The sequence below is a fragment of the Phoxinus phoxinus genome (genome assembly GCF_949152265.1).
Source record: "Phoxinus phoxinus genome assembly, chromosome: 13".
In the NCBI taxonomy this organism is placed as follows: Eukaryota; Metazoa; Chordata; class Actinopteri; order Cypriniformes; family Leuciscidae; genus Phoxinus; species Phoxinus phoxinus.
Genome location: NC_136888.1, coordinates 11823920 through 11834413, shown reverse-complemented (window position 1 = coordinate 11834413; position 10494 = coordinate 11823920). Strand labels below are relative to the sequence as shown.

Here is a 10494-nt window from a genome sequence, read left to right as displayed (position 1 = left end):
ATATTTTGATTAGGCTATATTTAAGTGACTGCTGTAATTCATATTTATGATATCTCTTGCCAACTGTCCCAAAGACAGTGAATGACAGTGCATATGCTCGAGTAGTCCTTCACTGCGGCTGTGCAGTGATGTCTGTCTCTCTCTCTTTCTCTCTCTCTCTTTCACACACACACACTCACACTGTCTCGGCTGTTCACATTCACAGATAGAAGTACCAAGAAAATAATCGTTCATTGATTCATCGGACAGCATGGTAAGGACAGGCTTTTTTTTTCCTCACACGTGGTCAATTCTTAATTCATAACAGATGTTATAATGTTATTTTGAAACTCTTTCTGTCAAACTTTTGTCCAGCAACTGTCACGTTTTCATCTCTGGCAGGATCTGTATTGCGGCGCTGTGGCGCTCTTGCAGATCCGTGATTGTGTGCGCTCCAGCTGAAAAATATAATGCTTTATTCGGCTCCAAGTTTATTTTGTGGTTTCTGAAATCAGTTTTAATTCGCTATAAATCTATATATCAGGCCTATAGCCAGAGGCAGCCATTTTAAGCTAATTTTAGCCGGTGCTTTAATCACTCTCAGCGCATGCCTCCAACTTTTACTCACGGACGCTGGAGAAATAAATGACCGGGACTATAATGATGGACACAAACGCGTATAATCAGATCTGAATGAGCTGTTTCATGCCATGAGACGACTATTATGTGTCCTTACAATTGAATTAGGCTACTTATGATTCAATAGGATTTAGTGGCCATAGTGTGTGTGTGTGTGTGTGTGTGTGTGAGAGAGAGAGAGAGAGAGAGAGAGAGAGAGAGAGAGAGAGAGAGAGAGAGAGAGAGAGAGAGAGAGAGTCGGACGTCTACACCAGCTGCTCAGAGCGCGTCTCTGCGCATGCGCCACTAGTACTTTAGATACTTGTATATTACAATAATTGATAGTATTTATTTATTAAATAGATACAAAAAAATATATAGTTACTAGTAAATGCGGAATAGGAACTAGTGAGGAGCTACTTGATTTCTGATTGACACAACTCCATAGCACTTAACTGCTTAAAAAAATGCCATAACTAGCAATTTACGCTATGTTTTACAGTAAAATATCTAAACATTCTTAAATCAATATACATTTGCTTGAGAAACAAGACTTAATATTTTAAGTATCATAATGAAGTGTTTTTAAAAAATATATAGCTTAGTGAGGTAAGAAAAATAATCTTGTTTTCCCTTCGAATTGCCAGATTTTTTTAAACTTTGAGATTTCTCATTTTAATTTGACTTATTTAGAAAAAAAAAGTCACTTAATTTTGGTAATTGTTTCAGAAAACAAGACTTAACATCTTAAGTATTTTTTGCATATGTTGATTTAAGAATGTTTTAGATATTTGTAGCCTACTAAAAAAAACAAGAAAAAAATTTTTTTCATTGCAGTGCGATTAGAATAGTTAACAGTAACGAAGAATAAGAAGTATCTAAGTTCTGAAAATTATTCAAATCTATAGTAAGTAATCAGCATTGCTTACGAATATCTTGTTTTAACATATTTAATAGTCCTCTAATAATATCTAATAAGTACTACATTAAATAATTACCAGTATACTAGTAAGTATAAGAATAGTTGCTAGCAGATAAAAATACACGGTAATAAGTTAGTTACCAGTATGTTTTAAGGAATAAATCTTAAAATGGCATGATGTGGTTAGTGTAGAGACAGAAGTTCATAAACATCAAGCACTGGTTTGTTCGAATGGGATTAATGAACTGAGTTTCAACCTTCCGAGGGCCCCGTTTCATTGGCGTATCATTGATCATGAATCCAAATGTCTTTAAAAAGTCCCAGGAGGAGCTCATAGTTGTATCGTGGCCCAGGCACCCCACTATGACTTGGCCTTCCAGTCCATTTTGGAACGGGAGTGAGAGATTTGAACTGTGGTGACAGACCAGCTGGCTATGCGTGAGTCAGGGTTTGTGAGCAGCACTGGATCAGTCAATGCCAAATCTGACGCCTTGTTACTTCTAATATTGCCCGGCCGTTATTTTTTACTATGGATATGTATTATGATGCTGGTGATTCTGCTACTAACATCCACGTATGGACCTACAGACTTGTATAATTCATCTCAATCGACCGTATTCACCCCATCACAGGCCTCTGGTGTCACAGTCAATGATGAAGTGCTCAAAGTCTTCAATGACATGAAAGTGCGGAAGTCCTCGGGCTCAGACGAGGTGAAAAAGCGCAAAAAGGCAGTGCTGTTCTGCCTCAGCGAAGACAAGAAGAAGATCATCGTAGAGGAGGGCAAGCAGATCTTAGTGGGAGACATCGGAGAATCTGTCGACGACCCCTACGCCTGCTTCGTCAAGCTCCTACCTCTGAATGACTGCAGATACGGCTTGTATGATGCCACTTATGAAACGAACGAGTCTAAGAAAGAAGACTTGGTATTTATATTTTGGTAGGTATTGTCTGTCTGGAAAGATTGTTATAGTTTAGAAAAATTATTCAGATTTATTTTTGTATATATTTATGCATTTATCTGTTTATTCACACATTTATTTATGCATTTTTTAATTTAGTTAATTTTTAATTAAAAAATATATATATTTTAGAATTTAGATTTTTAGAATTTTTCGAATTTTTAGAATTTAGAATTTTAAATTTTTGGAAAAGCTATTTTTATTTTTTTAAAGTATTAGTTAATTTTTTGTATCTCTTAGCTGAACAACAAGCGAACTGCGATAGGTTATTTTATGTCATTTTTATATGTGATTTTTATATATTTATATTTTACACTGAAGTAAAACAGACCCTCCAACATTGATTGATTGTCAATTTATATATTTGTAATTTGTTCATTTTATTTTAGTTAGCCAGTCTTTTACTTCTGTTAAAAATATCAAACTTGCTGTTTGTTTCTAATGAACTCTGCAATACTTTGTTAAAAGTTCTTACACTAAGTAAATTCATTTCTATTGTTTGTTTTGCATGCATATTGAACATTGTTATTTTGGCTTTAGGGCCCCTGAAGGTGCGCCGTTAAAAAGCAAGATGATATATGCTAGCTCAAAAGATGCCATTAAGAAGAAGTTTACAGGTGAGTACTGTCATATTAATAACTAAAAATACATCTTTACAAAAACAGATCCTGGGTTCTGCATGCTGATTGTCTTCCAGGAAACGCGCAATATAGTAACAGCCATATATATATATATATATATATATATATATATATATATATATATATACTGTATATATGTGTGTGTGTGTGTGTGTGTGTGTATATATACACACACATAGATGCCTCATTAATGTCTGTTTCTATGGGCTGCCATAAGGTCAAATCCAGTCTGTGACCACTCGAGAACAAGTTGACTGGGCATCAGCAACCTAGTTATTCAGAAGTTTGAATATCTATATCTGCAATAGACATTAGCTGATCATTTGGTTACACTTTATTTTAAGGCGTCAAGTGTTACTGTGTAATTATACATTTAAGTGCTGAGTAATAATAATGAACTACTTGTAATTACTATAGGGTTAGGGTTAAGATTATGGTTAGGGTGTGGTTTAGAGTTAGTTGCGTGTAATTATGCACAATGTACAGTAATTACTATAGCGACAAAGACACTGTAAAATGACTACATCTGAAATCGCATACTTGGCTTCTGCAAGCAACCGTTGGCTGCATCCGCATACTTCCCTACTATACAGTAGACGAAACAGTATGTGACAAAAGAAGCATGTCTGAATTCACTGTGCTCGTAAAAAAGTAGTTAAAATATACCCGGATGACCTACTACTTCCAGAGTGATTCTGAAGTGTGCATAAGATGGGCACTTTAATATCCCATGAGGCCACGGGAGAGGATTTGGGAATGGCTGGTAGGTCACATGATAATGACATACTACACACACTCATACTACATGTATATAGAACATGCGGTCGTGGAGTAATTACCTATTCAAAATTAGTACCTACTCAAGAGAGTATGCGATTTTGAGCGCAGCCATTGTCTAGAATAGATGGTGTAAATCACTGAAATATTATCACTACTATGAAAAAAATTCTGCTGTATATTTTCAGGTATTTCTGTATAAAAACTTTAACTAAACTAATGCCTAAATCAAAAATTTGTTTCCAATTTTACAACCTTTAGCCATGAGTTTCTTTCCCAGTTTATTACACATAGACTAAGAAGTCATTTGTAGCTTGATTTCGAAAACTACAAACACCGAGCAACAGCGCTGGAGAATCCCGACCAGCTGGACACAACAACACTGGCTCAAACATGTTATGCAAGTAATTGCATTTTGATGAAAGATTATGAAACTTTTTTTTTCTTTTCTTTTTCTGCACTGAAGAATCGTTCACAGGAGTTCATATTGAAATAAAAACAGCATTTCTAGTCATTTCGAAGTCATTTCTAAAATGAAAATGTTTTTATTTAAACATACTTATTTAGAAATCTTTTTTTCAGGTATCAAACACGAATGGCAGGTTAATGGTTTAGACGACATTCAGGACCGCTCAACCCTGGCAGAGAAGTTGGGAGGAAGCGTGGTCGTATCGCTGGAGGGGAGACCGTTGTAGAGCCAACAGCCATGTGCCATCTGGATCCCACACGCTTTCATCTTAGCAGCTGTCTCTATCAATTCATCCTGAAGGAATAGTAGTTTGTCTTTATTCCCCTTTTCTTTTCTTTTTTTTCACATTAAGGAGATCTCATTAACATATGCACACACAAAAAAACTCTACCAGCTGAGTGCCAGCTTAATTTTGCAGTTCATATTAGTTTTTGTATGTCCCCAAAGAACGTTCTGTCTCCCTCTGCGTGTTTTGCCAAACGACAGTAGAAAGCTCGGATGTTCACATATATTAACCAGCACAAACTCAGTTGATATCTTTATCATGTATCTTCAGAGATATTCTGTTATGCTGTCAGAGAACTATATGAGAATGCTGTACGTTAATGCCTCACAGCAATGCATTAACCAGTGACAAGCACTTTACAAGCCTGAAGCTATTTCAACTCTTCTACCAAATCTGGCTTATTTGACATGGCAAACACGTCAAGTTTATGCAGATAAACAAAGCACTTTTCGTTTTTACACTACCAGTTGAAGGAGGACTTTCTGTCTGGAATTGTCAAACCGGAATTGAAGTTACCACAGTTTTCATTCCTGTTACGCATATGGACATAAACAGATGGCGCTTGAACTGCTCCACTGCAGCCTTTGATCCGAATGCCCCACAGAACGCGAAGGCCGAGATGCTTGGAATGTTTTTTTTAACACTACATGAAAATACAACATTATCTGTAATGATGGCATTATTTGCAGCCTGAAGTGAAACATTGTTTTTGAGATCGAGGAAGGTGCCACTTTGAAATAAAATCTTGTGGCGGAATTCTTGGATGGATTTCTTGGCTCAATTAAACGGTCTGATTTCATTAGTGTGTCATCACCTCAATGACCTGTGCTACATGCGTGAACTGTGTGTGTTTAGTCATCACAATTGCGTAGTTGAACGAGTTGTTTAATGAATTTTTTTTTATATTAATATTAATTCATATTTTATTACCAGTAATTCATATTTATTTAAAAAAATTACATTATCAAAGTCAAGGATAACCTGTAAAGTTTTTTAAGCAAGGACTATCGTTCTGTCTATTCATCCATCCATCCATCTATCATTTGTTCTATCTCCATCTAACTTATTCTATAACTGTATCTGAGGATTGTTATATCTATTGTTCTGTTCATCGTTCCATCCATCCTCTATCGGTCAATCTGTCCATTCGTCCGTCCGTCCATCCATATATCCATCCATCCATTGTTTGTTTAATCTCCATCCATCTATTCCATCCATCCATCCATCCATCATCTATCTATCTATCTATCTATCTATCTATCTATCTATCTATCTATCTATCTATCTATCTTTAGAACTATTGTTCTATCTATTGTTTTGTCCATCATTCCATCCATCCGTTCTATCTCCATCTATCTATTCTATCCATTTATTGTTCTATCTATCTATCTATCTATCTATCTATCTATCTATCTATCTATCTGTCTGTCATTCTATCTATCTATCCATCCATCCATCCATCTATTGTTCTGTCTATCATTCCATCATCCATCCATCCGTTCTATCTCAATCTATCTATTCTAAAATTATATCAATCTATTGTTCTAGCATCCATCATTCTGTCTATATCGATCGTTCATTCTTTCTATCTCCATTTATTCTATCATTCTAACTATTCTGTCATTCCATCCATCCATCTATCAATTGATTGTTCCATCCATCCCTTAATGCTGTATAGATACAGAAGTATTGAAAGTACATACGGCAAATACAAACTTGAAGACTTTTAAATGCGATTTAAACAATCTCTCATTTTATAGATTTTTTTTGTAAGTTTGGTTAGGTTTGTATTGTTTTGGGGCATTCTGATTCTTGCATATACGCTAGTACAGCGTTGAACGCACTAGGAGAAAATCAGATACTTATATCTGGGGCAGCCCCATGCCTGCATGTCTTAAAGCATTTAATAAAGTTTAAATGAACAGCTCAAGCACCTTTAACTACTTCTCACAGGCCATGCGGTTTCTATGAGCGTGCTCTTGCAGTAGATCTGGGCTCGAGGCCAGTGGCTGCTTTTCCCTTTGGAGAATTTGATCCGCAGGCAGGGAGCAATCCTCTGCTGCTCAGCGCTATTTATGGCCAGCGTGCTTTTGTGTCTTGTCATCGTTGTCCACAAATGGCAAAACTGAACATGCTTCCAAAGAGCTACAAAAGGGACACTGGTGGACAGGCTGGCCAGCGGTTATAAAGAGTGTTCCTCACTCTTGAATGAATAGCACAAATGAAAGGAAGGTCTCTGTTTCAGTGAAAAACTGCTCTCAAATATCACACAATAAAATAAAAAACAATGTTAGATTGTCACAAATCGAATCCATGAAAACCCCATTGTAAAAAAGCTTTCAGGAAAGTACTGGTCTTCATCTGTGCTGTTGATTATAGTTCAGTTATGCACACATGTCCACATTGATGTCTTCTCTGGGAACTTTCTAGTAATGGTTATGAAACTAGTTCTCAGTGCATGTAGGCTCATATTGCGGGGGTGCAGACCTGGACATGACTGATCCGTTCGTTTTTCAATAGCCAATGACAATATCTAGAGAGAAGAAAGACTGATGGCGGCTATGCCAATATATTACATTTCAATCAAATGTGATGTACACAAAATAAACACTTATTTTACTAAATAATTATTAAATTAGCCTATATATTATAGTATTTATGTATGTTTATTATTTTGGAACTGACACACAGTTTATCAATGCAACCGTTTTAAAATGTCCAGATATCAGCCAGTTAATTGGCCTGGCTGAAGTGTTGATCGGTTTCAGAAAATAGTTTTCGATTAATAAACTCTTGCACAAACATCTCTTAAGCTACACTATCGTTGACAAGATAGTGTTTGGTAAGATTAAAAACATTTTTTTTTGAAAGACGTCTCATGCTCACTAAGGCTGCATTTTTATTTAATCAAAAATACAGTAATATTGTGAAAGATTATTTTAAATAACTTTGTATGCAATTTATTCCTGTGATGTCAAAGCTGAATTTTCAGCATCATCACTCCGGTCTTTAGTGTCACATGATCCTTCAGAAATCATATAATATGCTGCTCAAGAAATATTCCAGTTCCAGTTTATTCCAGTTGCATTTACTGTAACTTTTAATCAATTTAATGCATCTTTGTGGAACAAAAATATGAATTAAAAACAAACAAATATCTTACTGACCCCAAACTTTTGAATGGTGGTGTTGTCACGGTTGGCTTCAGCAAGGAAGAATAGTTGAGGCAGGATCTATACGCAGCAGTCACTTTAACAATAACCCAAAACAAAACAAAAAACACACAGGAGCACAGCCAGAGGTGTAAAGAGTACCTGAAAACAATACTCAAGTAAAAGTACAGGTATCTTACAACTCCATTACAAGTTGCATGTCATTAATTCCAATACGGCTTGAGTAAAGAGTACCGTATCTGATTTTAACAGTACTTGAGAGCATTTTACTCGTACTGAATGTAGGCTCAAAGATGCACAAGTCCTCAACACCTAACCAGTGAAAAACAGCAACAGTTGATTTGTGAAGAGAGCAATCACATATTTATTTTCTAAAAATGATAGTCCAAGCCTGCTTGCACTGGACACTGTTTTCGACTGCAGCCATGTCCTCATCTCATATATGAAACACCTGTGATTCAGCAACCTGCTAATGCACTGACATTTGCGTAAATAGCCTTGTTGACAAGTTTGGATGGGTCAGGGCAAAACGCACAAGATATAGTACCTCCAATGCCCTGTAGATGGGGATATCACTTCTTTTGTAGCAGAAATAAACTGCTGCAGAAAAAGTTTGGTGCCATGAAAAATGTAACGAATAATTGCATTACAAATCTATTGGAGTAAAGAGTACATATTCAAAAATGTAGTCAGACAGAGAGTAAAATTTGCTAATATCTTTGACACTCAGTAAAACTACAAAGTAGCCAAAAAATCCTTACATATAGGCCTACTAATCACATTTAGGCTACTCAAATACTTTACACCACTGAACACAGGAGAATACAGGAGCGCAGGAGAATCACAACCAACTAAAAGTAAACGTGAACTGACAAACAATGACTCAAACTGAGGGCTATAAATACACAGAGTAATAACTAAAGAGCTAGACATGAAGCAGGTGGAAATTAAACAATGAGTAACCATAGCAACAAACGAAAACAAGCCTAGAAACAATGGAAAGAAAAAATTATCGACAAACTAAGGGGCCGTTTACACGACACCATTTTCAACTAAAAAAGGGAAGATTTTTATGCGTTTACACAACAACTGTGTTTTGTGGACCTGAAAACGCAAACTTTTGAAAACGGGTTTCAATGTGCACGTTTTTGAAAACGGGTTTCAATGTGCACGTTTTTGAAAACAGGTTTCAATAATGCACGTTTTTGAAACCGATAGCATTATTGTCTCCTTGTAAACTACAAGAACGTGAATTTGTGAAAACGGTGATGTAATGTGCATGCGTGTAACATGTTCAATTTATAGGCGGCTAGTGTTTCTTTACATAGTGACCTGGCCAACTACTGGCCTGGCATGAATAATACAGCGTTTGTAGAAGTTTTTGCAGATCCGTGTGAACGGGGATCGTCAAAAACCGCAAAAGAAAAACTTTTCCATATTTAGTAGTCAAGTCAAGTCACCTTCATTTATATAGCGCTTTTAACAATATAGATTGTTTCAAAGCAGCTTTACAGTGATAATAGGAAACTAGATTAAAAAGTTCGTTGAAACAAACTTTAAGTTGGCTTGTGAAAGTTTGGACCAGATAGTTTGAAAAAGTTTAAAGTTTAAAATAGTTTGAAGTTTAAATTAGTTTGAAGTTTAAAGTAGTTTGAAGTTTAAATTAGAGTAAAGTTTAAAATAGTTTAAAGTTTAAAGTAGTTTAAAGTTTAAAGTAGTTTACAGTTAAAAATAGTTTAAACTTTAAAGTAGTTTGAAGTTTAAATTAGTTTAAAGTAGTTTAAAGTTTAAAGTAGTTTACAGTTAAAAATAGTTTAAAGTAGATTAAAGTTTAAATTAGTTTGAAGTTTAAATTAGTTTAAAGTGATTTGAAGTTTGAAGTAGTTTAAAGTTTAAAATAGTTTAAAGTATAGTTTGAAGTAGTTTAAAGTTACTAGGGTGTTTCTAGAGGGTTGCTAAGGTGTTCTGAGTGGTTGCTAGGCGGTTGCTAGGGTATTTTGGGTGGTTGCTAGGGTGTTATCGGTGGTTGCTAGGGTATTCTCGGTGGTTGCTAGGGTGTTGCTATGGAGTTCTGAGGTATTTTGGGTGGTTGCTAGGGTGTTGTTAGGGAGTTCTGAGGTATTTTGGGTGGTTGCTAGGGTGTTGCTAAGGAGTTCTAAGGTGTTTTGGGTGGTTGCTAGGGAGTTCTAAGGTGTTTTGGGTGGTTGCTAGGGTGTTGCTAGGGAGTTCTGAGGTATTTTGGGTGGTTGCTAGGGTGTTATGGGTGGTTGCTAGGGTGTTGCTAGGGAGTTCTAAGGTGTTTTGGGTGGTTGCTAAGGTGTTGCTAGGGAGTTCTGAGGTATTTTGGGTGGTTGCTAGGGAGTTCTAAGGTGTTTTGGGTGGTTGCTAGGGTGTTGCTATGGAGTTCTATGGTGTTTTGGGTGGTTGCTAGGGAGTTCTGAGGTATTTTGGGTGGTTGCTAGGGTGTTGCTAGGGAGTTCTGAGGTATTTTGAGTGGTTGCTAGGGTGTTGCTAGGGAGTTCTTAGGTGTTTAGGGTGGTTGCTATGGTGTTGCTAGGGAGTTCTAAGGTATTTTGAATGGTTGCTATGGTGTTGCTAGGGTGTTCTAAGGTATTTTGGGTGGTTGCTAGGCTGTTATGGGTGGTTGCTAGGGTGTTCTAAGGTGTT

At 36.3% G+C, this 10494-nt stretch overlaps 1 protein-coding gene across 1 annotated transcript; it reads left to right on the top strand.

Annotated features, from left to right (window-relative positions):
- The first annotated feature begins 72 nt into the window (after nt 1–72).
- cfl2 (cofilin 2 (muscle)) lies at nt 73–5452 on the top strand. The gene is made up of 4 exons (XM_079632266.1): nt 73–253; nt 2152–2459; nt 3022–3098; nt 4482–5452. The coding sequence occupies exons 1-4, from the start codon at nt 251–253 to the stop codon at nt 4592–4594; spliced, it is 501 nt and encodes a 166-aa protein (XP_079488392.1). The 5' UTR covers nt 73–250; the 3' UTR covers nt 4595–5452.
- Nucleotides 5453–10494: the final 5042 nt, after the last annotated feature.